The sequence below is a fragment of the Rhyacophila brunnea genome, unplaced genomic scaffold (assembly GCF_057557595.1).
Source record: "Rhyacophila brunnea isolate RB1 unplaced genomic scaffold, BYU_Rbru_1.0 scaffold_17, whole genome shotgun sequence".
In the NCBI taxonomy this organism is placed as follows: Eukaryota; Metazoa; Arthropoda; class Insecta; order Trichoptera; family Rhyacophilidae; genus Rhyacophila; species Rhyacophila brunnea.
Window position 1 is genome coordinate 31,816,066 of NW_028232827.1, and position 27,753 is coordinate 31,843,818.

The 27,753-nt window shown below is 36.7% G+C and overlaps 1 protein-coding gene across 1 annotated transcript in view; it reads right to left on the reverse strand.

Moving 5' to 3' along the window:
* The window catches only part of LOC147073957 (irregular chiasm C-roughest protein), a 40,197-nt gene that overhangs the window by 719 nt on the left and 11,725 nt on the right, over positions 1-27,753 (reverse strand). Inside the window, exons 3-14 of the mRNA XM_085944709.1 lie at positions 27,494-27,615; positions 20,097-20,255; positions 18,817-19,000; positions 17,088-17,282; positions 15,392-15,592; positions 14,702-14,773; positions 14,470-14,590; positions 9,472-9,640; positions 8,547-8,706; positions 4,528-4,683; positions 2,532-2,630; positions 532-565 (exon numbers count right to left, since the gene is read on the reverse strand). Coding sequence (XP_085800835.1) covers positions 532-565; positions 2,532-2,630; positions 4,528-4,683; positions 8,547-8,706; positions 9,472-9,640; positions 14,470-14,590; positions 14,702-14,773; positions 15,392-15,592; positions 17,088-17,282; positions 18,817-19,000; positions 20,097-20,255; positions 27,494-27,615 — 1,672 coding nt within the window. The remainder of the gene's footprint in view (positions 1-531; positions 566-2,531; positions 2,631-4,527; positions 4,684-8,546; positions 8,707-9,471; positions 9,641-14,469; positions 14,591-14,701; positions 14,774-15,391; positions 15,593-17,087; positions 17,283-18,816; positions 19,001-20,096; positions 20,256-27,493; positions 27,616-27,753) is intronic.

The following is a 27,753-nucleotide window of genomic DNA, read 5'->3' on the forward strand; positions in this document are numbered from 1 at the left end:
CTACCCGGAACAGGGAGTAAAGAGTAAAAAGTATGAGTAAAGATAAAAATAACGACATGGGCTGGTGGTGTCTTTATAGGCGAAAATTAAGCCAGTCGATATAGGTACCACCCGAAAACCCTATATCTGAATGGGTGTTTTATTTTGGTGTATGAATTCAATATGATATTGGGAGAATATCTGTGGCTTTTCTTTCTGTCTTGGTACTACTTGCAAAAGTAATATGATTATTTTATTTTAACAACATTCATCTGTATAAAATAAGTTATTTTACATTGACGAAATCGTTTCGATAAAAATTAAAATAATAGTGCTCAAAATGAAGTATAATTAACTTTAATTTTGCTTCAGACATTTCAAAGTAACTATACTCTTAGGATGTATATCCATATCATATGTTTGTATGTATAATCGGTTATGTATTTCGTGTAAGCCGAATGTACTATGAGTCTTATTTCTGTAGCTGTTTTTTAACTATTAATTGATTATATACAATAAGATAAACCTGTAACATGTCCATTACGCACTTACCCACTGAGTTCGGATGCGCTATATTCGTTTTTTTCTGAAATCAAATAAATACCATCAATGTTAGAAAAAATGTTTTTAATGCGTGTATTAAATTATTTCCTACGAAATAAGAATACAATGTTGTATTACTATTATTTACAACGTTTTTTTTAGCTCGTATTCTTATTTTTCCGGTGATTCTTTGTCCGGTACAAATCTTGCAATCGATTTTTAATTAACTTCCCGACTAGCTAGACATTTGAAACTTTTAGAATATATCAGAACACGATGCCAATACATTTTTAAATTGACGTGACATTTCATGTCACATTTGGTAAAAACGTGACCTAATTTTATGTAAATTATATCTACTTATTCTGTAGTTAACTGGTTTCATGAATTTTCAGTTATTTTATAACCAGCATATATGTTATTACTTAGGAAATTTAATCATAATTTTGTGATGCTACGATTAAAATAATTTTATCATAGGTTTAGTCACGGCCATTTTTACAACGTTTTTATTAGGTCGTATTCTTATTTGTCCGGTGGTTGTTTATCCGGTACAAATCTTGCAATCGATTTTTAACTAACTTCCCGACTAGCTAGACATTTGAAACTTTTAGATATCAGAACACGATGCCAATGCATTTTTTAAATACTTTTAGCCATCTTTAAGTAGAATTGAATTCATTTTCAGTTAATTCTGTTTTGTATGAAAAGTTATTTCGACACCATTATTGGTTGCTAGGGTCTGTGGTCCTAGCAACTAAATTATCAATATATACGTGCGTTACTATGGAAATCAATATGACATTTCAGTATTATTTCTATCAAGTACAAATTTTTTTGATCGTTTAAGCTAGTCAATTGAAGTTTATATGATTCAACAGAAAATTTAAAAAGTTCTTATTATCTTGTAATTATTTTACTTTATTATATACATATATGATGAGCATGCGTAGACTGTCAAATTATATTTAAACGAAATATCGTCAATATTACATGCATAAACGAAAATACAATAGCAGTTGTGAAAATGCTAATAATGACGTAAATTTTTCCATTTTTCCAAATTTCTCCACAAGGGTTTCTTACGAACAATGGTTGGTCCAACGCACTGGATCCTTGCTCTAGATCAAATAGACATTGAGAAAATATACAAATTGTTTTCCAGATGCGGGATTTGTAGCCGCATCAATGGCTTCAGACAAGTTGCTCTACTATATTACATAATATATTATATTATGTGATTATCTTAAAATTCGTTTAATACAATATTGTAATATTTATTTGAGATGGCCGTGCGAGCCGATACAATTCATCGTCGTATTCTTCAATGGCTACATGGTGTTTCCAAAAGTTGCCAAATGCAACACTTTTTTTCGACTATTAAGATCGCATTTCACGTCAAGAAAAATTATGTGTTTTACCATTTTTGCAATTTACAGCACTTTTAGCTTGGTCATCACACAAAGTATGACAGTAGAGATTGCAACACCGGTGATATGTGGAAAATATAAGTAGTAGAAAACCATAGCAACGAAAATCAACAACTATAATTATTATACAAGACTGATCGCAACGAACACGAAACGAATTATTATTGGTATTACTATTCTGTACCTACAATCAATATAAAGACATTAGACATTTGAACGATAATTTTAATAAAACTAACACTAAAAAAGGTAAGTGTGCCGCAGAGGTGGACATGAGATTTTACAACTTTCTTTTTAGACCAAACCAAACCTAACCAAACCTAACCTAACATAACCTAACCTAATCTAACCTACCCCAACCTAATATTACCTCATATAATCTTACTTTGTGATAATGGTGTATCAAAGGGTATGAAAATTTTCAATTAACGATTATTGGATCGAAAAGTCGACAGAAAAAGGTATTTATTATAATTGTCTACATGGAATAAACTGTTTTCGTAAAAAAAATATATAAAAGCTCGTGTCCACCTATGCGGCACAATTACCCTAAAATATTGTAGTAAATTGATTAGGTACCTTTAGAATTACGGCATCGTCGAACAATACAGAAGATTGCTAAAAATATTATAACGACCACTACGGCTGCACCGGCTAATGGTCCTAAAGCAGCGTTTTCTGAAAGAAAAGAAGAAAATATTATATTATTACTGATAAAATATCTTATAAATGTATGTTTTTTTCTCGCAAGACTCAGAAGACCTCCAAAGCAGAATGCAGGAACTCACTGAAGTAAGCAACAACGTAGGTTTGAAAATAAAAAAAATGTTACAAAGACGAAAGTCATGTTCAACTGCTTTGCGGGCCAAAAAGAGATCCTCATGAGTGGCACTCAGCTCGAACAGGTGAAAAACTACATATATCTGGGACAACAAGTGTCTATAGATGGATGTATATTTGATGAAATTGTTCGCAGAGTAAAGCTAGACTGGAGTGCTTTTGGCCTCCTGAATAATGTCTTCAAAAGTGACCTTCCACTGTGTCTAAAGCGCAAAGTATTCAACCAGTGTGTGTGCTTTCCGTAATCACATGCGTGTGAAACATGGACCCCAAGTAAACGAGAGATCCAGAAACTTAGAGTAGCACAGCGTGGTATGGAGAGGTGCATGCTGAGCATAACGCGAAAGGACAAAGAGAGGAATGAGTGGCTAAGGGAACAGACATGTGTTTGCGATGTAATAGAGTTTGCTAAAAAGCTCAAATGGAACATAGGTCGAAGAAAGGACAATCGCTGGACAAATTTAGTCATCCAGTGGTATTTAAGAGGTACAAAACGTCCGCAAGGTAGACAGATAGAAATGATAAAGTTTTGCGGAAGTACGTGGCAACGCAACGCACAGGACCGAGACAAGTGGAATCCACTCGGAGAGGCCTTCATCCAGCAGTGGATAGATTCAGGCTGATGATGATGATGATATGTATCAAATAAAATACACTTTATGAAATATTATTTAATGACAACTTTCATCATAAAGTTCATTTTATATAATCGAATAACATATTGTATTGTTTAATAATATCATTAAAGACATTTTTTCTGATTTTTGCCGCCTCCCGAATCTTGCCGCTGGGGTGTTTCGCATCCCTAACACTCCCGCTTGACGCCTCCCTGGATGTACCAAGTTAAAACTTACTTATATGTTTAGAAACTCGGCTAAACTCTAGTAAGTATTTTTACTACAGTCTACTCCAATGTATACGTATAATTTCATTGGAAGTATGACTATATTTATGTGAATATCTTCACAATAAAATTATATTTAGATTTGACAATTTACCAGTTTCCCAAGCTTTCGACATCTGTGTACCCCTTCTATAATTTTCGTAACACTGAGTACACCTCGTCAAAAAAAAAATGCATATACTTTAATAACAATCAAAATATATTTATTTTTTATGTACATAAACAAAATAATAATAAACGATAAATAAAATGCATTCATAATAAAATATAAATAAAAGTTATATTATATTATAAATAACATTCATAATAATCAATGAGAAGAATGAAATTGTTTATGTTAAGATAGGTCATCATAATTTGGTTCTGAGATGCGGTTCCACATCCAAAAGTCTGTCTACAAAATGCTGAAAAAGCAACTTCACATAGGTAGATATGAAGTTGGAAAAGGCAAGATGTATTTCACGACTTTCTCTGTTAAAACTGGATACACATGTTGCATTTGCAACCAGAATGATATTAAAGCACACTCCTTATATTTATTTTTCAAGAATCCGTCTGAAGCTAATTCTAACAATAATTGCTCTTCTTCCGCTTGCGATAAACCTTCTAGCATGGATATTGTATTGATGTCGTATTAATGCTTGTTACACCAGGCGTAGCCGAAGTCCGGTGCAGCGCGTACCCCCACCAAACTCTTCCCGTACCCCAGGGGGTACGCGTACCACACTTTGGGAAATAGTGATAAAAGTTGTATAGTTAACACAAAACTGCATTATTTCGAGATACTACATTTTGGTTCTTTGGATGCAATGTTTAAAATGATGTAGTTACCGTGTAGCACAAGATGGGCGGCGTGTGCCGTAGCACCTCGTTCGTTCTCTACGCGTAGCAAGTACGTTCTCGCGTCTTGTCTTGTCGTAGAGGTGACGTGCAACACGTAGAGGTAGCAAGCACCGCGGCGGACGGCCTCGGCGGATCTGTAGCGACCTGCAAATGTAAATTTAAGTATGTAAGTATGTATATACCAAGTTAAGCTCACTTTAAAAAAGTAGTCAAACCCGTTGGACACCGGTAAACATATTGTATTTTTGGTTGAGTTAAGTTAGGTTAGAGTTTTAATTTATCGTAAATGCGATGTAAAGGGTTATCAAATAAGAGGTATACGAGTATAATTTTAATTTGAAATATAAACAAAACGGTAAAACATATCAATGTGATATTTTATTTTATTTTTAAGATTAATTTATGGCGATAACATTTAAAAATGATTTTATACGAATGACCGCCTTTTTTGGTCACTTTCCTACATAAATCATCACTCAATGATACAAATAATGATGATTTTATGGTCATTGAATGTTTGTGGTTTATTATTAAAGTAAACCTATAATTTAACTTAAACCCAGAGATAACAAGTCCAATAGAGTCATATTGCAAGATATTGGTGGACAGTTCACAACGGCATTTCTTGAGATTATACTTTCACTGATTTTTTCTCTTAATGAGTTGGTAATGTCATGAGCTGTAAGGCATGCTGCACCACATGGCCCCCACAAGGGGGGGGGGGGCTGACATGGCTCTAGCCTGGGGGCCCGGCGTGGCGAGCCGACCAGTAAGTGAGATAAACACAGATCACAAATTTGCTCTTATAGTAAAAAAAGTCGCCTGCGGCGCTATTTTGCCTGAAAATATTAATAATTAAAACTATTTGGCTGTACAATGCAATTTTTTACTGTGTGCCGATACTCGGCAACTCCATAATTCAAATGGATGTACTCGTACATATTAAACATATAAAAAAATCGCTAAAAATACACCATATGGATAACGCTACTGTAGCGCGTCACACTTATTTTACCCTTAGCGGTAGGTAGGGGGGGGGGGGCGCCAAACATTCTAGCCTGGGGGCCCGCTTCATGATGTGTAGGCCATGCTGCACCAGCTTGTTGGAAACACATATCATCCAGATCAAAATCATCTAATTCATGCCAGAAAAAATCAGTAATCATTTTTCTGTAGCGTTTGTCTCAACAGTTACCGCATTGGCATTTTCGTTTTCAAAAAAATACGGTACAATTTGGCAATTTTTGTGAATATAAAGGTGTTTCAAGAATAAAATGTGGGTTTTCATTAATCCAAATGCGACATTTGTGCCTATTACGAAGCCATTTAACAAAAAATGAGCTTCATCGTTCAAGATGATTTTTTCATGAAATAATGGGTCTGTTTGAAGTTGCTCTAAGGCATAAAGTCCACTAAAGCGGACTTGCGGGGCGCTTGCGCATATTCCATGTGAATCATCGAAAATACAACGTAATCAAATACGCCAGCGCACACTGGATTTGACGACGCATTGTGCCCGCCCACCCCATGAGTCACCGATGTGTGGCTTCCCATTGGCCGAATTAACGAAAATACAACGTAGTCCATTCAATGAACACGGCAAACAAAATCACGCTTCTGGCAGCGTCGTCAATAAGACGGGCGAGAAGGCATTATTTAATAACAGTGAACTCTTTGTTTAGTTATTGCGTGCCGATATTTCGCTGGTAGAATGATGTCATCGTGAATATTAATTACAAGCCCCGAGAAATTTAATAATATTTAGAGTTATGAGCGACGCTGATAATAATAACTTATTTTGTGCTCCTTGAGCCCCTTATTACATAGGTGAAGGGTAATGCGCGGGTGGGAGGGGGCATACTTCGTAGAGAGCGCACCGAGCGCCGCTTTGGTGGGCTTTATGCCGTAGGAGTATTCATCATCATCATCAGCCTGAATCTATCCACTGCTGGATGAAGGCCTCTTCAAGTTGCTTCCACTTCTCTCGGTCCTGTGCATTGCGTTGCCACGTACTTCCGCAGAACTTTATCATTTCATCGATCCAGCGGCCTCTAGGTCTACCTTGTGGACGTTTTGTACTTCTTGGATACCACTGGATGACTAGATTTGTCCAACGATTGTCTCTTCTTCGAGCTATGTGTCCAGCCCATCTCCATTTAAGGCTTTTAATAAACTCTATTACATCGCAAACCCTTGTCTGCTTCCTTATCCACTCATTCCTCTTTTTGTCCTTTCGCGTTATGCCCAGCATGCACCTCTCCATACCACGTTGTGCTACTCTAAGTTTCTGGATCTCTCTTTTACTTAGGGTCCATGTTTCACACGCATATGTCATCACGGGAAGCACACACTGGTTGAACACTTTGCGCTTTAGGCACAGTGGAAGGTCACTTTTGAAGACATTATTCAGGCGGCCAAAAGCACTCCAGCCTAGCTTTACTCTGCGAACAATTTCATCAAATATACATCCATCTATAGATACTTGTTGTCCCAGATAGATGTAGCTTTTCACCTGTTCGAGCTGAGTGCCATTGATGAGGATCTCTTTTTGGCCTGCAAAGCAGTTGAACATGACTTTCGTCTTTGTTACATTTATTTTCAAACCTACTTTGTTGCTTACTTCAGCGAGTTCCTGCATTCTGCTTTGGAGGTCTTCTGAGTCTTGCGAGAAAATTACTATGTCATCGGCAAAGCGCAGATGACTCAGGTATTCTCCATTTATGGGGATCCCTTTGTCATTCCAGTCAAGTTGCCTGAATAAGTCTTCAAGGGTAGCTGTAAATAGTTTAGGTGAGATTGTATCACCTTGTCGGACTCCTTTGCTGATAGGAAATCTGCGCGATGGTTTATGGAGATTTACAGATGCTGTTGCGCTACTGTATATATTATTGAAAATATTTATATAGCGTCCAGGGATTCCTTGTTTTCTGAGTGCGTCGAGTATTGAACATTTCTTTATCGAATCAAACGCCTTCTCATAGTCTATAAAACCCATGCATAGTGGCAGTTTGTATTCCTGGTACCGCTCTATGATTTCTCTGACGACTTGGATATGGTCCATAGTGCTGTATCCTCCTCTAAATCCGGCTTGTTCTCTCGGTTGGTTCTCGTCTAGTACATTTTGCAGACGGTTTGAGAGAATTTTTGTGAACGTCTTGTAGAGAATAGGGAGTAGACTTATTGGACGATAATTTGCTAGGTCTTCTCTGTCACCTTTTTTGTGAAGAATGACAATGCTGGCATTTTTCCATACCTCTGGGACATCCTCTTTGCATATGCAGGCTGTGAACAATTGTGCAAGTACTTCATTTGCATCCTTTCCTGCTTTTTTGAGGATATCTATCGTTAAACCGTCTTCCCCGGGGGCTTTCCCACTTTTCATGTAATTTAAAGCATGGGTTACTTCCCAGGATGTAATTTCGGGAGTATGGTCTTCCGAATTTCCATTTCTCTGAAGATCTAAGTCTATAGTCGTATTGTCAGTGTCATCACTGTAGAGATCGCTGTAGAACTCTTCAACTCGGCTTAACAAGTGTTCCCAATTTCTGATATATATAATACTCCTACGCTACTACCTACCTACATATAACGTAGGAGTATTATATATTATAATATGTACCTACTTAAAAAAAAAGAATCATGTAAATCGACTCTCACTCATTGATATTCAAGGGAGTTCAATACCTTTTTTCTAATTACAAAAAACAGTTGTGTTCTGTGGTTTTTGCGATTATCTCAAAACTAGTTTTTTTGAATATGTGAGTTATGACTCTAGGCAACTCATGTGTGTAGTGCGCGGGTGGGAGGGGGCCTACTTCGTAGAGAGCGCACCGAGCGCCACTTTGGTGGGCTTTATGCCTAAAGCCCAAATTTTAAATATTTTTATACTCCGAAAAACTGTGTATGTTTCCATGACGATTTTGTCAAACAAAATTGAACATGAATGTAAATTTTGGTCGGATATATCGAACATAACGGTATAGATTCAAATAACGTATCTCGCTTACCGATTTGCGCTGGCACACTGAGGGTCAGGCTGCCCCAATGCCAGGCAGCCTTCCTTGGCGGTGGTTCAGCGCAAACGAGCGCCGAGACGCGGGCGTCGGCACCCAGCCGAGCCTCGGACGCCCCACCTGCTTCGCCGCCCTCGCCAATGGGCGGTCCTACCTGTGAAATATGTATGTAGATCAAACAGTGCGCCACGACACCGTCAAGTTGTAAAATAATGCGAATTTATGCATTATGGGTTTGCGGATATTAAAAATAACCTACTTATGATAAAGTTTAGGTATATAATTCAATCCTACATAACTACACAATAATTATAAAGAACATATTGTTGTAAATACAATATCCAGTTAGGAGTGGTTTCTGAGAAATCGGAGATAAGAGTGAGTTTGATTTGGTAAACTTTGCGAGTCAGTTTCAGATTAGAATTGCGATAAGGGACAATGGTATGTTAATTTATTGTTTCCCATTTAAATAGTTGATGGTGTTATATGGTGTGTTTCGCGTTTAAATCAGAATAAAGGATTTTCAATATAAATAACATCATCTTGGACCAATCCCCTGCTGGATGAAGGTTTCTCCAAGGCGACTTCACTCCTCTCGGTCATATGCGTTGTGTTTACAAGAATTTCCAGAGAATTTAACTATATATAATATATTAAGTCACGTTACTCATATCATTGGTTTTATTTCATTGTCGAAGTTGGAAACACCTCTGATAGTTAGTTATTTGAATTTATTCGCGTGCGTCATAGGCGGGCTGATAGTTCGAACCATAGAGGTATTAAATTAGTTCAAACGATAAGAGCACTTACTCGAACAGTAAAAAGTGCAAGTCCGAATCCTTTTCCGCCTAATTTTTCTTAATATGTTTGTTTCTGAGCTTTTAAAAACTGCCCTATTAGTATAATTATAGATACTTACCACAGCAAGAGTGACAGGGTCTGAAGCATGCCAGCGCTCCCGTCCTGCGATGGTATTCGAAGAAGTGCATCTATACGTGCCCTGCTGTCTGTAGGAGACATTGTGTAGAATCAGAGCGGAGTCTCTTCCAATTGGCATACCGTTCTCGGGATCTATTGCCTCCAATGGCCTGAAAATCAATGCAGATAATTAATACCTTTAGTTGTTTGAGACGTACCAATAACTCTCAATCGATACTGATCAATTATTATTCAATGGTTTGTAAATTTTTGTCGCTACACCAATGCACGTGGACAATCATTTTTGTTTGAAACTAAACGAGTGTTCACATCAGTAAATATTGCTAAAAAATAAAAACGATTCACATCTGATAGGTTTAGTCAAAACAATATTTCACAAGATCACACGATGAAACAGTAAATTTTCCCCCCAGCTTTGAGAATAAGGTAGTTACCAGGGAACTCAGAAATAATGGGAACTGAAATACACAACGGGTAAGGCGGTAATCAGTCGTACATTAACGTCGCAGGTCTACTATTTCATTATGTCGCAATACAGCGCTGTGGGCAGTAGCGCACCCAGGGGGGGGGGCCAGGGGGCCTTGGCCCCCCCCAAAATATGAAAATCATCAGAATGATTTTACACATTGAAATCGAAAGCCAATAAACTATACCTTGGGCTTAGACAAACAACATGGCAAAAAATGATTTGTAATTCTCCAGAACCCTTTTTAGTAAAATTTCTTAGATTTTAATTTCTAACACAAAAATTTCGAAACACTGATGTCAGGTTTTTTTAGAAACCCGTTCCCTAATGAAATTCTCGGTGTCCACCCGAATTCTGGAGTGGTATAGGTGATGGCTGGGGAGGGTTGACAGGGCTCTAGCCTGGGGGCCCGGGCTGTGGGGGGCCGGCGTGTCGGGTTGACCAGATAAGTGAGATAAACACACATCATCACAACATTTTAAATTATATAATTGTCCAATATATTTTCAGATTATTATGTGTCGATACTCGACAGCTCCATTATTAAAGTAGATGTATTGAAAATCGCCAATAATTCATTGTATAAGTACCCTCAATTTGAAGTAAAACACAATTTAAAAAACGTTAATGTAGTGTTTTACACTGTCTTTAATCTAAGCGGTGGATAGGGGGCCCGTCAAATATCCTAGCCCAGTGGTCGGCAAACTCATTAGTCAATAGAGCCAAATATCAACAGTACAACGATTGAGATTTCTTTTGAGAGCCAAATTTCTTAAACTGAAATTATATGCGTAGGTAGTAAGTAGGTACACTGCTAATTTACTTAATAAACTTTAGTTAAAGTTTTAAGTCATAATTAAATTATAGGTAGGTACACTGAATAAAACTGAATATCATACGTAATAATGATCTTATTTATTAATACAAATTAAATTGTAAGTCAGGTATCCATAAAATTGAATCATGACAATGACTGACAAACTCAATGTAAATAATGGCCTTGCATCTCCTTGTAAAGTTTGGGTAAGTCAGGTTCGTATGTTGTTGATTTAATTTTAAGCACGATTCCAGGTTCTCATCAATAAATCGATTTCTCAATTTACTCTTGATTTCCTCTCTTGGAAATCTTTTTACTAATCACAAAACTTGCAATATTAACATTGTTGAAAGATGTTATTCAGTACCTAATTAAATACAGAACTTTATTTTTCTTGACTCTTCTCCTCAGCTGCTTTCTTCCTTGCATAATCGACAGAATATTTAGCGCAAAATTACGAGTTTTTAGTTGTAGTATCTCTCTAAATTTGAATGCGCTAATTTTTCCCGACACATAAATAAAGGTTGGTAAGCCATTTAAGTTTTGAATAAACGCAAAGTCTCGGTCTATTCAACATTACATTTACGGTTATCCTCTTCCATTTTCTTTGCTTCTTCTTTGTAGCCATATCAAATATGGCAGAGAGCATCTGCGGCAGAGCCGCGCTCAAGGGGCCAAAGAGCCGCAGTTTGCCGACCACTGCCCTAGCCTGAGGGCCCGTTTCAGGATGTGGGGGCCATGGTGTAGGTACACCGAGTGCAATAGACAAAAGACCGATAAACGAGATATTAGGCTGTGTTGTATTGAGTAGGTTGTGTATAATTTAAAAGCAATAATACTTTTTTGTCCATTTTCAATTAATATGTTGAAACCTCAATATTAAAAAACCAAAAATCTGCGATAAACATTCGGCGAAAAGAACGACTACACCCACTACGGTGGTGGTGTAAATCAAAAGAACATTTTTTTCGGTGGAATTCGGCATAAATATTGTAGCTCTCTAGACCAGTGTTCCCCAAACTTTCGACATCTGTGTACCCCTTCTATAATTTTCGTAACACTGAGTACTCCTCGTCAAAGAAAAATGCATATAAGTACTTTAATAACAATCAAAATATATTCCTTTTGTAGTACATAAACAAAATAATAATAAACGAAAAATAAAATTCATTCATAATAAAATATAAATCAAAGTTATATTATAAAAAAATAACATTCATTATAAACCATGAGAAGGATGAAATTATTTATGTTGAAACGACAGATCATCATAATTTGGTTCCCTGGTTATTAATTTTAATCTGAGATGCGGTTCCACACCCAAAGGCTGTTCCTTTTTTTTGACTTAATGTCTACAAATGCTGAAAAAGCAACTTCACATAGATATGAAGTTTAAAAAGGCAATGTATTTCAGGAATTTCTCTGTTAAAACTGGATACACATGTTGCATTTGCAACCTAAATGATGTTTAAGTACACTCCTTATATTTATTTTGCAAGAATCCGTCTGAAGCTAGTAATTCCAACAATTGCTCTTCTTCCGCATGCGATAAACCTAGCATGGATGTTGTATTAATGCTTGTTGCACCAGGCGTAGCCATAACCCGGTGCAGCACGTACCCCCACCAAACTCTTCCCGTACCCCAGGGGGTATGCGTACCACACTTTGGGAAACACTGCTCTAGACCAAGCGGGTAGCACAGCCGATATTATTTAAGCAATGTTTCAGCATACTAGGTACACATGTCCAGCATGGTCGCTGTTCACTTCCAATCCGCCAGTCGCTGATGACACGCTCAACGGTTACCGCCACTATGCCTCCAATTTAATAAAAACCAGGAGAAACTGTACAAATATATCGCCGTGTATTGTGAAATTATTTAAAAATAATTATATGAAGAAGAAAAGGAGCCTATGGGACTAATTTCCATTCTCCTCCTTCGCCCCCCCCCCAATAATAAATCCTGGGTAATCTGTAATCAACTGTAATTCACTGTAATCACTGTAACTATAATTGTATATATATTCAATAACAATAGTAGATTCCATCAAAGATTCCGTTTGACCAAGCACATAGACACAGTGACGTCTTTAGGTAAAGTGCCGCCCTAAAGCAGAATAAAATAATGCAACCCCTTCCATTAATATTCTAAAATTGTACGGCTAATTTAGTTAATACTGCATATCGAAGGGTTGCCAGAGTAAACGTTTTATAACTTTGCACTTTTTTGCACTCTTTACTATACTGATAAGCCTCTTTGCGTAATTACCTCGCATAAAATTAGATCAAATGATATTTACTTGTATTAATATAATATATTATTTACTAATAAATAAATAGACAAACAATACATGTAAAAAAAAGTTTTTAGAATATGTTAAATCATTTTCATCCTAGAGCTGGAGTGCAAAGTTATGAAGCATATACTCTATCAGGGAACTCTGAGTGTGGACATTTGCGACTAAAGTAGAAAGCCGATACATTCACAACGACTGGTCCTACTTTTTCCGCCCCTCTCGTTGTCAGTGGCGCACCCAGGGGGGGCCAAGGGGCCCTGACACCCCCCAAAATTATCAGAATGATTTTAGACACCCAATCCCTAATGGAACTGTGAAAAAATTCTCGGTGTCCATCCGAATTCCGGAGTGGTGTAGGTAATGGCTGACAGGGCTCTAGCCTGGGGGCCCGGCGTGTCGGGTTGACCAGATAAGTGAGATAAACACACATCATGCATTAGCTTTAATAATAAAAAAGTCGCCTGCGGCGCTATTATACTTCATAACCATGAACATGTTCAATTATGTAATTGTGCAATATATTTTTTGATTATTATGTGTCGATACTCGATTGCTCCATTATTAAAGTAAATGTATTAAAAATCGCCAATATTTCACTGTATGAGTACCCTTAATTTGAACTAAAACACAATTTGAAAAACGTTAATGTAGTGTTTCACACTGCCTTTAATGTTCGCGGTAGGTAGGGGGCCCGCCAAATATCCTATCCTGAGGGCCCGTTTCAGGATGTGGGGACCATGGTATAGGTACACCGAGTGCAATATACAAAAGGGCGATAAACGAGAAATTAGGGTTTGAAGAAGAAAAAGATCCTATGGGACTAATTTACATTATCCTCCTTGGGCCCCCCCCAATATTAAATCCTGGGTGCGCCACTGGCTGTGGGTGTATTGTATCTACAATACGGGCTATAGTATACATCAGGGAACTCAGAAATAATGGCAACTGACATATCTAACGGGTAAGAAGTAGCAGGTAACCGACTCGAGTAAGGATGAATCCGGGTTAAACTTACACACGTGTCTAGAATACGTTTAACGTCGACTACTTAAAACTGCTCTCGGTTTATGCATTTACGCTCCTTTAATGTTGGTGTATTACACACACTATTGCACGTGCATAATGCGTGGTTCATTTTCGTAGGACACTCACACATTCAAAAGCCTGCTTCACCATGCGGCGTGTTGAATATAGCCTATTGGTATTATATTTATTATCTGTTCTGTGGTAGTTACCCAACAACTTTGTATACGTTTGGAGACTAAAAATGTAAACGGGTGGCATTCTAAGTCAGCCTAAAGGCGACACTTTGTCTAGGGACGTCACTGCCTACAGCTTGGTAAAAACCTTGCCTTGCATTCAGACATACGTATGAGTTTAGTTGTAGGTATATCTTACGAATGAGTCCAGAGATATCTTGGCGGTGGGTTTCCTTCGGCACGACATTCTAAAACAACTCTTGAAAAGAGCGAAGCTTGCACAGCAGGCTCAGGTCCAACCCACATCACCCTGGCTGGATCTGCAATACAAAGAATTTATCGGATTAATTTCGATTTTGGCGGTATTTATTTTTCTTAAAACTTTTAAAATTGTAGGTAACTATATGCATGCATATAGAAGAAAAACTCACATTTTACGTCGATGTCAATACTAACAGGATCTGATTCTCCCATTGAGTTTTTGGCCTGGCAGGTGTAAGTTCCTAAAAAGAAAAAAAAAACAATATTTAATGCTCGTGTTAATAAATGATTAATGAATAATGAATAATGAGACTGTTGAAAGTCCAGAATATATATCCATACAGGTACGCCATATTTGTTAGCACTAGTCAGAAACAAGGTTTCAGAGAGAGAGAGAGAGATCTGAGAGAGGACTCCATTCACAACTGGTGGAATCAGACGTAGGAATATATCGTCGGTGTTTTGTAAAAAGGGCGAATCAACCATTTTGGCGAAATCGAGATTTTAATTAAAATACAATATGTACTCCACTAGCTATGTTGTGTAAAAACGGCGAATTTTTATCTCTACAGGAAAGTACTTAAAAACGATAATCGACTAAAATAAAATAAATTAAAATTACGAAATAAAAATCAAATGTGACATATTAGGCCTTTTAAAATATTATATAATAATACCTATTATAATGACAGTATTCTTTCTAAGCTTTATTATAAACTTGTTAGATATTTATAATCATCTACAGGTAAAAAACAAATAAATGTCAAAAGTTAAAAATCCTCCTGTAAAGTAGCATTTTGGTTAATTCGCCCTTTTTACAAAACACCGACGATATATCCGAAATGCTGCAATTTTATTACCTGAATGATTTCTAGCAAGAGGTGCCAGAAGCAGTGCATCTTGCGACTGCGAATTTGAAGGCAATGATCTTGGAGCCGCTCTGCTCCACCAAGCGTTAGGTGGAGGATTCCCTTCTGCCAGGCAGCGGAGGGCCAGAGCGCCAGCACCCTCTTCCAGGGAGTCCAGCCCGTCGGCGCCAGCTATACTTGCTATTGGTGGAACTAGAAGTGAAAGAACTACGTTAATTATCACTAACGTATACAAAGAATTGGACTGAAATATTTTCAGAGGGTTTAGCTGCATAAACATTATTTGGTACTGTTCGGTTATCAGGAATACAGCGGAAAACACATTTTGAAAATAGCCGATAAACTGGATTATTTGTTAGGTTAACCTAACCAAGCCTAACCTAACCTAACCTAACCTAACCTAAACCAAACTAACAAATAATCCAGTATATCGGGTATTTTCAAAATGTGTTTTCCGCTGTATTCCTGATAACCGAACAGTACCCATTATTTTATTATACGGGCGATCTACCTTAAAAATATAAATTGTTTACGATTTACTAATTCAAACTGTAAAATAAACAACTCCAAGGGTTGGTACAAGCTTTGACGATTTTTAAATAAGTAAATTATGCTTATTTAAATAATATGTGGGAGTCTGCAGATGTCGCGGGTCACAACTTTGGGACTTGTGGGAGTCTACTTTGGCGGTGGAGAGTTTATTTATTGTTTACATAATCACAAGGGTACAATCGGTACAATATAATAAAATACAATGACAATGCGGTGATATGTGTTTTTTACCGGGAAGTTATAGTCGAATGGCATTCGACGATTATTTCCGGAACAGTACAAAAAAATTCGGACCGGCAGTTGGGAAATTCTGGTCTAAACAATGGCCATATTATTCGATTAAGTAATTATTTGTTTAATTAAATAAAACAAAATTTTATTGTACTTATTCCACTTTATTAATTAAATTTTGTACCGGTTTCGCCATCTTCAAAGGGACATTATCAACTCGAAACGACGAAACCGGCACAAAATTAAATTAATAAAGTGGAATAAGTATTATAATTAGTAATATAATTAAACAAATAATTAATCAAATAATACAATGCAATTCCACCATGAATTGACTATAAAAAAATAATGGCAATATTATTTTATTATTGAGAATGGAGACTTCAACAGTTCCGAAACGTTAAGAAAGGTATAAGTCTGCTTACTGGAAGCCAGTCGGGAACAGCGATAATTTTCATTGCCGATTTCGGCAAAATTCATGAATTCAACAATGATAACCTAACCTAACCCAACCTAAACACCCACGGTGGCCACGCGGCATAAGCGTTGGACTATCACGCTGTGGGTCTCAGGTTCAAATCCTGGGTCTGGCAAGTACACATATTGTTTTTCAGTTTGTGTGTGAGTCAGGGTATGGACGTAATAGGTTGTGCAAGTGGCTGACATCCATTTCTCGTAAAAAACAAAATCTGTTAATACAAACCTCTACTCTGTGGAAGCCCATATGATCCTATTAGGATCGGACATGGTCAAAAAAAAAAAACCTAACCTAACAAATAATCCAGTATGTCGACTATCATCAGAATTTGTTTGCCGCTGGCTTCCACTAAACTGACTAAACATACGAGAACCGAATTAAATAGTTCAAATAATTATTTTATTCACAGAATGGTTAAAAAGTTACATGTAACATCCAGTATGGCTGAAGCATCTCTGTATCCAGGCTCCGGATAGGCAGCATGCGTAGCCCTGCACGAAAGACGTCTTCCATGCGCAGCTCGGGATCCGACTATCTCGACTGCAGACCTCGCCGCCCATACCCTCGGACGCTCCACCTCCGAAGAATTTGTCTGGCTCCAGGCGCTTAATTGCTCGTCATCTAAAAAATATTATGACAATATTGTAGTTACGGACAATACCTATGTATCGGCAAGGCTTGTATGGCAATGTATTATTATGATTGGAAATGCTTGAAACGAAAAATGTGTATATATGTAATGTGTGTAATACCGTTGGGAAAAAAGTTTTTCCTAAAAAAGGAGATGGCAATATTGCCGTTTGCTTGAAAAATCAAGATGGCGGGAACAGATAGCCGCAAGAATCCCTTCTCTATACACCCTCTGACCAGACAGGACCTAGTAACAATAACATCGTAATTCTGTGAAAACGGCACCATGCTTTTTCTTCGGCGGCCATGAAGGTGTCTCCCGAGCCCCCGTTCTGTAGGTATAGGTACTAAATAGTGATAAATGTGTGTAGAAAAAAAGTCAAGACATTAGGTTACAATATATTATAATATGTTTTTAGATATAACGTCATTAGCAATGATTACAATTCTGGAGATAATTTACAATTGGATTTTTAGAAACCAATATGTTTTCCTCGAACTTTGTTATTTATTATGAGAATGTCGCAGTTATTTATTTATTGAAGAAAACGAAACATTGTGCACATAACAAATCTAAATTCAAGACGTACACAATATGAGATTTACATTATAACAAATATTACGCTCACTAGAGAGAAGAAGAGGATATATAAAATAATAATAAAAACATACTTAAGTACAATTTTATACAGAAAAATAAAATTTCGAAATCAAAATACATAGCACGTTACCGAATATGTCTAATTTTTTGGGGAGCGCATTGCTAATCTTGCACCCCTCGCTAATTGTGCCTGATAGGTTTGACACGAGAAAACAGTTGCGATCCAGAATAAATCATGGCTGCGATGGCGTAGGTAATTGACAGGCGCATGCAAATTCAAATTCATTAGGACACCAGGATTGGAAACCATCCCTCGCGATAACAGGCAAAAGTGTTTCAAGACCAGAAGAGACCTACGACATTCAAGAGAGTGAAAAGTAAGCATGCCTTGTAGAAAGGCAGTCGGAAAGTAATTGACGAATTATCGAAAGGAAAGAATGGTAGAATTGTATTTGGTATGGTATTTTAGAAAATTCTCTTCGGCATTTGGTATCCTTTCGATGTTTATTGTTATTATCGTCAAGGCTAGTTGTTGGCATTTGTCCTGAGAAGAGCAGTTACGAAGCCGACTGCAGTGGAAAGAATGGCGAGGTGGAATGAGAAATGCGACTACGCAACCTTGTCAATGTTACCCAGTTGAAAGCTGCTGATTCAGGACTTTGAATCGGATACGAACCGGAGTAACTTGAACTAAAAATAATATGAAGAATTGTTAATACTCCGATAATCCTTCAAACTGCGAATGTGGCACCGACGAAACTGCAACACGTGTGATGATCTGTCCGCTCGTCGCAACCAGCTGCATCATCAGTGATATGTTTGAAGCCGATTCAATATCAGAATTTCAGTATATTTAATCAGAAAAAAACTTAACTTTTCGGTTATGTTAAGAATAAATTAAAACTTATAATAATGTATATTTACCCAAAAACCATGTAATCGACGCTGGCGGATTCCCATATCTGGATTCGCAGAGTATGGACGTTCTGGCCCCCTGGGCGGCTGACAGAGCACGGCCAGGAGCTAGGGCGGATCCACTTTGGAGTAGGCGGGGTGGCTGAGGTGCAACGCGTACTGACAGTGGAATCGCTGGACTTGATAATGCATCCTTAACATAAAAGCGTGTTATTTATAATATCATACTCTGCTCGAGAAAACTTTAACTGGTAATGTGTATTAAGTTTTAATTGATATAAGAAAATATTTAGTTGAATCCAAGGCAAGTGACGAAAGGGTTGGTCCTTGACTCTAATGACAAACAAATGATGCAATATTTTTTTTCATATAGTTCATGGAAATATCACATTTACATGGCATTTTTCAGAATGACGTCTTATTTAATATACAGATAGGTACGATTACGAATGAGTAATAATTATAATATCGTCACTGTTCTGGCAGAAGACACTATTTCGAAAAAATGACATATTGAGTTAGTTATACCAAAATGTTCCTTATTTCAAACTTTATCGTCTGGAAACCTTCTTAATAAATAAACACTTTATTTTAAAGTCATCCTTTTTACGATTACCTAATAAACTCACATGATAGACCATTTCAAACATTTTAACGACTTCAAAGTCAAATTACTCAAAACTAGTATTCTCCAGTTAGTGTGTTCTGCCAGAATAGAGACGATATGTAGATACATAATTTTGAAAAACACTTCTGGGAAAATATATTATTACCAATAGAAAAAATCTTTTTGAAAAAAGTAAGACACCCGGCAGGAAACGAACCTGCATCTCTTGGATTTACGCCCCGTCCGCGCATTATCCATTATCCATTAAGTCAAAGAAGTTTAGAAACAATTATTTTATTTAGGTACCTACATCAAAATTTATAGCAAAGCTTATGACACTTTTTACCGATTAAGTATAGGCCTAACATTCTGAATTATAATTTAGAGCGTCTAAAATCGATAGATATTTTGTATCGATTTTTTTCACTATAAAGTTTATTTTATGTGGTTTAATAACAATTATTATTTAATAAAATTATTATAAGTGATTTATTCGAATTCTTTCGGGTGATTCGTACCCCTAACACCCCCTGCTTGGCGTGCCCCTGATTCTATCCCAGTAATTGTACTGATACCGTGACCCGTTTTTAAAATTCAATTATAAGCTTATGTAGACGTCATTATGATCTGTCGATGTGTTCACTTTTGGATGAGTCACATACATTTGATAAAAAAAAATTACCTGTGCATCATATGAACTGGCCGTGACTTGACACTGCCAGAGACCATCGTCTAGCTGAAGAGAAGCAGCCCTCACCCAAAGGGAACAGTCCTCTCCGCCGGCTGTTCCTCCCACGGCTCCACCAGACCATTCGTATTTTCCAGAGTACGTTCCAACTGGCTGAAATGAGTAAAGGAATTTAATGAAACCCAGTACAAAATGGAGGACTGTGGAAAAAGGTGCATACTTATAATAACAATAAATTTGTTTTCATTGCCTCTACAATCCGATGTGGATCTTACCAAAGATTTGTTAACGATAAAGGAATGTCAGCTACGTATAATATACTAGTAGGTTAAACCCAGCGCTCGAAATGGACAGGAACGCACCGGAGCGCCGTTGTGGTTCGTGGAATGCCAAAATATACCGTTCCGGCTCGTGGATTCATTTAAAATTGCGTTGCGGTTCGTTAGATTGAGATATTTATGTGTGAATGTATCTTTTAAAGTGTTTCTCAAAATTAAAAATTAACGAAGTTATGTCATGCCGGGCGTGCAAGGGTTAAAAATAAAATTTATGACATCCCTAAATTTCTTTCAATTTTCTTTTTTGTGTCGATACATCCGTGTCTAAATGCATTGTCTAAACACTCCAAATAATTGCATACTTACATAAAAAAAGTAACTACAGCTGCAAGCTACAAACGAATTGTGCCTTTGCTGACATTGTTTGAAAACCTTTTGTACTTAAATAACTTAAATTCAATAAAAAATAAAGTTGGCACCTACATATTTGTATAATAATTTCTAAAGTATGAAACATCTCAGTACAGTCTCGCTTTTACTTTTGACTGGTATGCATTGCGAATTTACTTACCTACTAATTTATTACTTATATTTAATTCTGAGTGATAAAACTTATTTATTTTCATCGCCATCTAATCGCCGTGTTAATTTTATACCCACGTCTATTTTTGCGGGCAAAATTTTCGGTGGTAAAATTAATATGATAAAGTTTGGTAATTTAAATCGTACAATTCCGCTAAAATCTACTTATTAGTGATAATCGCTTGTTTTTTAAAACATTTTGTATTATTTAAATTTGTTCTCTTAAAATTTAATTAAACATCTCAGCAGGCGATACCTTTCTATATATTACATATAAGTATATTTTTTGTCGTTGGTATCCAAACTGATTTAACATATAATGCTGTTGACCAGTGGCCACAAGCAGAATTTTTTCGTTTTGAAAATGATAAATATGAGTGGATATTTATAAATTGTATGAAGGTTTAATTAAGTAGTAGGTACTTCGTGTAAATCTGCTAAAACATTAAGAATTCACTCCGATAAGCATTTAAGATCGACAATACAGTTGAAACAGGGTTTTCTGATTCAATGTCATTTCGATAATTGACTCAACGTGTTAAAAAATATTTATGACGTGTCGTAAACCCTTATTTTTACAATAAATAATAAATGAATGCACCATTATGCCATTTTCCTACAAAAATGGTTTTGGTATGAAACTATTGAATAGCCTACCGTAATTAGTTTATTTTTAAGGGACGTTTCTATTATGTTATAATTACATACGTTGTAACTTGCTACTTTATAAATAATAGATACCTACTATGTAGAGAACTTTTAGTTAATTTTTGTTTGTAAATTTGTTTTAAAAAAAAAAGGAATACCCTCCAATAAAATTTTATTACTATCATAATAATAAATTATTGTTCTGTATTATCATTATTCATCACCGTGGCAATAATAATGACTATAATGAGACTAGGTAAGGACAAACATCACAAATTGAATCGTTTAGTTTAAAATACACTCACAAATTAGGTAGGTACGTGTTCAGTGCGGACAACAAATAATTTTAGATGGTAGTCATAGATTAAATAAATACGGTGAAGTTCTTTAATCTGAGGTGGTAAGTGTACGTATATTACAATAATGGTAACCAAAGCATCATCATTGTAACATATAGGTCATGGTCTCCACAACGAGGGGCTGAGAGGGCTCTAGCCTGGGAGCCCGTGCTCAGGAGGAGCCCGGCGAGGCGAATCGACCAGATAAGTGAGATAAACACACATCACAAATTTGCTTTAATAGTAAAAAAAAGAATTTTCTTACAATACTATTATTTATAGTTATGTGGTTATACGAAACAATTCGTAATTATTTATTAATACTCGACATCTCCATAATTCGTATGGATGTTTTAAAATATACAATAAAACACTAAATATACAGATGATTGTTACCCCGTACATACTGCCTTTATTCTTAGCGATAAGAAGGGGGCCCCACCAAAGATCCTAGCCTGGGGGCCAGCTTCACGATGTGGTGCCTATGGTATAGGTATATACATACACTACAATATTAGTCCTTATAATGTTGAATATAGGTAGGTACCTACTGATTAATGACAATTTTATATTATTTTATAGGAATCGTGTTTAGCAACTCGAGTTGCACCTTCCGTCATGTTTTATCTTATATAATTAATGATACTTCTTCTTCTACCCTGTCATGTCCTAATATTGGGGCATAGGGCAAGCATTGGCGCCACTTCCCTCGGTCCATCGCCATGCGCCTCCCGCCATGTCAGACCTGCAGCAAATAGGTCGCTTTTGTAGCACCGCTGCAGGGTGAGGGAGAGGCGGCCACGGCGATGGAACCCTTGAGGCTGTGCCACAAGGGTACGAAGTGCCGCACTCTTTGGCGGCATCCGGAATACGTGTCCCAGCCACGTAAATCGTCTCTTCGTGATAACTTCAATCACCGAAGGCTGCTGTGCTCACGAACTCGGGTATTTGTAACGCGGTCGTACCAATGTACCCCTAAGATTCGGCGGAGATATCGATTCTCAAACCTCAAAAGCCGATAATTAATGATACACCATTGGTAATTTAAAATGCTATAATTACGTAGTTTGGTGATGATGGCTTGAAGCTTTTCTTAGAAGTAGGTATGGCCTAATGGCCTTTATGGTGGAGAAGGTTCAAAAGAAATCTTTGAGGATCCTTTGTTTGAAGCTGTGTGGATGCCATCCATGGCTTTATCCGATTGATTTATCTTAAGAACGCTTACACACTGTGTTCAACCAAATCGCTTCGGATATTGGTATATTCCTCCTGCGTGAGAACGAGTTTATGTGAACGATTTATAAATTATTTGTTTTATAACTTCTTAAATAATTAAATGGCGTAGTTAGCTCTATCGGTGTACAGATATGTACTGTATAAATTTTGTATTTACTCGTCTCTGTATAGGTACTTACTATTTTTTCTAATAGTTGCTGCATCTATTTCTTTATTTTTAAACACTATTTTAATACTATTTCTTTGATTTTTTTAAAAATATTCTGTGCTCGTCTTGAATCTATAATCTGTAAAATTTGTTATATGTAAATTAATTTTTAATTTGAATCTTTATGGTAGGTATGTGGATATGTTGTTTTTTAAGTTTAATTAATTAACAAACTGAACTATCCCAAATGAGACAGTAATATAAGTTATAAGCAGTGACGAGTGGTGGTAGAAGTAACATGCCTGCTGATTATGGGTGGTAGATAAAGTAAGAGTAAAGAATAATACAATTCTTGACGGTATACTTTGTTGAGACGAGGTTCTTTCGCCTGCGACGCTGACAATCCTTGCCCACTTGCTCAATATACATCCACGTAAGAAGTTCAAAGTTTATTGTTGCATTTATACATCCAACGTACGTACGTATGTAAAGAAAAAAAATTAAACATACCGTTTTTTCGGAAAATTATAGAGCGTTCCTGTTCGTGAAATTTTCCATTTCGAGCACTGGTTAAACCTCAAATACACATAAAAAAACATGTGAATTTGTCAGACCCACGGATTCACAAGTGGACACTTCATCACGTATCCACCGCGGGCGGCGATAACAAATGAAAAGAATGATTATACCAAAGAATATGGACTATAAATTGAATGAGTCTTTGTACGTTATGTCTGTTATAACCATAGAGGTATTAAATAAAAAGAGGGGCAAGGAACCGGCTTTCTCATACAACTGAATGAAGCAGGCCAACAATAGCTGACAACTTACGAGAAATAGCGACGCGATAAAAAAAAATCAGGGCATCACGGAGGATTTACTTTGGTCATTATAACGTACCCATATAAAATAATGTTAACGTGGAAATTTTGCCACAAATTGATTATCAGCCCGCCTCACCATACTTTCATATAACCTGCCGCCCCTAGGTTATAACATTTGAAATTATTTAGCAAGCATCAGAGACCTTTCATCATGGCCCCCACAAGGAAGGGGGGTAATAGGACTCTAGCCTGGGCGCCCGGCGTGGCACCCACCACAAATTTGCTCCGATCGTAAGAAAAAAGTCGCCGGCTTCGAACGCTGTTTTCATTAATGATGATTAACATAAAAAAATATGTGGCTATGCAATAAATTTAATGTGACATCATGGTTTATGTTTATATAATTAAACGATAATTCACGTATAGAATTTTACTTTATAATTATTGTGCAGTAAGTGTGTAGTTAAGTGTAAAAATGACTATTTATCCAATATGGCAAAGGGTTGCATGCTACTTTTGGCTACCCCAAAAGGAGGTCGCGATCAGTGCTTCATAATATGTTGGGTGCCGACAACTCAGTAAATCAACTGGATTTATTTAAAAATCGCTAAAAATACACGGAATACCATTAACCCTGGGGTTTCGTGGAAACCACAGGAAGAATACTACTGTAGAAATTCACACTCCTCTTAACCTTAGCTTAGGTGGGGAGGTCCGCCATAGATCCCGGTATAGGAGGCAAGCCTTTAATAATATTATGCACAAAACAATCAATCAAAATTTATCTAGTCAAAAAAGGTCGAAGTGTCATAAGCAGTGACGTCTCGAGGGGTAGGCAGATTGAGCGTCGCTTGGGGGCGGCAGTCATTCGAAAGGCGGCAAATCGAGGATAATCATTAGGTTTCTGTAGAAATAGCCACCCAAGCTTAGTAATAACGGAAATATCTTTCGATTAAAAAAATCAGCTCACTGGTTGGAAACAAAATGTATTAATTAACATAAAAGGTTTAACATGACTGTATATTTTGTCGGGTTGGCGATGTCTAGTTTACTTCCGCAGACCTTGGACGTCACGTCCTTGATGGCCAACAATGACACGTGCAGATTTGCGAATTATATGTAGGTATATACTTACCTACTGAAGGCGTGCGAATCTCTCGCTTTAATATTTATCAAATCTATTATATTACATTTTACATACAATTTAAACTCTGTTTATTACTAATCTATACGTAATAAACATATACATATTAAAATTGAGCATTTATTAATTATTATTGAGATTTACTTAGATTATTTTGTCACCTATATATTCATGGTCTGTGACCGACTTATTCCTTCTACAGCTCACCTTGAGGGGTCGTTAGATCCGTCAAGCTGAACTGTAGGACTTTTATACTTATTTAATTATGTTTAGCTTTGTCAAGGGTCATCGTCTTTTACCTAGTGCCAGATTTAACTATTAGGTTCAGACCAAAATGGTTGCGTCGTCCACTACTCCACTTGGGGGGCACCCACGGAGGGCTGACAATTTGGGTTCGTGTCACTACCTAATTTAAAATTTATCCAAAAATATTTTTGCCAGTTACTCGCGAGTTTTGGAATGTGTATTTTTAAATGTATCTGAAACCGTGGACTCGTAATATTTTCTATTCATTGAAGTAGATATGACATTTAAATAAAATTAGATTTGGTGGTAATTATATTTTGTTAGTAATGTATCCTTACAATACATTTCTTAAATATTGGAGTATTGAAAGAATGATAAAAAGTAGATACTGTTTAAAAAAAATGGGGTGGCATTTTGTCTAGGGACGTCACTGGTCAAGAATTGAATGAATGCTCATAACCGTATGCTAGTGGAATCATACATCATGAGACACATAACTAAAATACGGAGCTAAACGTTGTAGGTAGGTATCTGCACTATCACAAAGAATAGAATTAGACAGAGAATGTACCGGCGTACTACTAACAAGCTGGAAACGAGTTTGAGGAAGTGACGAGAAACAAAAAAATGATAGGCACATATCCGTTGGGGAACAAATCCGTTGTCTTCTTCGTCGGGCGATTTTCACGGTTCGCTGTCACTTCCTGTTGCTTACTTGTTCTCAGGCAAATTGTAGGGCAAACGTTTTTTGTATCGAAAAGGTGCGGCGGACGTCTCCTCTGGCAGTTATTTTTCACGTATCACTTGATAAGTGGCTTCTGCATATATATATGTAAATTATTTACATAGTGATTGATCGAATACAGTTCATAATATTATAACGTTGTAGCGACTTGCTAGCATTTATTAGTTAAATTTATTTCACTGTCAAAATGTCGGTAGTCGAAATAAACAATATTTTTACTTATACATTACATTACATTATCATGTTCGATTTCAAGAGGATCATAATATATGGCTCTCCACTGAGTGGAGGTTTTATTAACATATTTTTGTTTTATGAGAAATTGATGTTAGCCAATTGATCAACCATAGGTCCATACTCAAACAGGCTCAAACACACTTGAGTTGCCTAGAGTCATAACTCACATATAAAAAAACGAGTGTTGAGATAATCGCAAAAAACCACAGTGTTTTGTAATTAGAAAAAAGGTATTGAACTCCCTTGAATATCAATGAGTGAGAGTCGATTTACATGTTTTTTTTAAGTAGGTACATATTATAATATATAATACTCCTAAGGCTGCAGAAAAACAGCACAATATGAGAAATAGAGCTCCCTGATACGATAGAAAGGTCTTGGTGACAGAATTTATATTATTCATTGAAAAATGTGAGTTTTGACACCAACCGTAAACTTTGTCAACGATTTTCACATGGCTTAAAATGATCTTTGATAACCAACTATTTTTCTTTATATACAGAAAGATAGATTTACGATTTTAGATAGCCTTTAGAATCAATCATTTATTTAATTCAAAAATGACAAAATTGCAACATGTGAGTAATGACTCTAGGCGACTTACATGTGAATTTACTAGACCCGGAAATCAAACCCGGGACCTACGACATTATAGGCTGACACTCTACCTGATCGGAAATCGAGGGAGCCTCCAAACTTCAGACATGCACGTACATAAAATCACCGCTATTTGAGAGGACGAGTAGGTTTCGTGAAAGTGTCCTCAGTAGATGATATTGGGTATGTAATTATTTAAAGATTTTTGTTGCATTTGTCTCTTTAAGACAATAAAATAGTTAGGTATGCAATTGTAATTAACAATTTCGCATAGGTACAACTTGAGACTAAAAATGAAAGGGGACGTCATTTCAGGCCTTTCTTTGCCTAGAGACGTCATTGACTGAATGTACCAATACAATAAATACCTTGTTATCTTTCTGCCATGAGCATGTTCCTCGACGATTCTGCACTTTACATCGAAGCAAGACGTCCTTATCTGGGCTCACTTCTGCTGGAGAGGGTGTCTCCAGGAATTTCTGTATACTATCTGAAAAAAAAACAATCAAAATAAATAACCATCGAGGAAATGACAATTTTAGGACTGCTGTTGCGTGTAGGTACACATATGCGTGGTTAATTTAAACCAAACTTCTGGTAGGTAATTAAAAATACAATTATTGTAAGA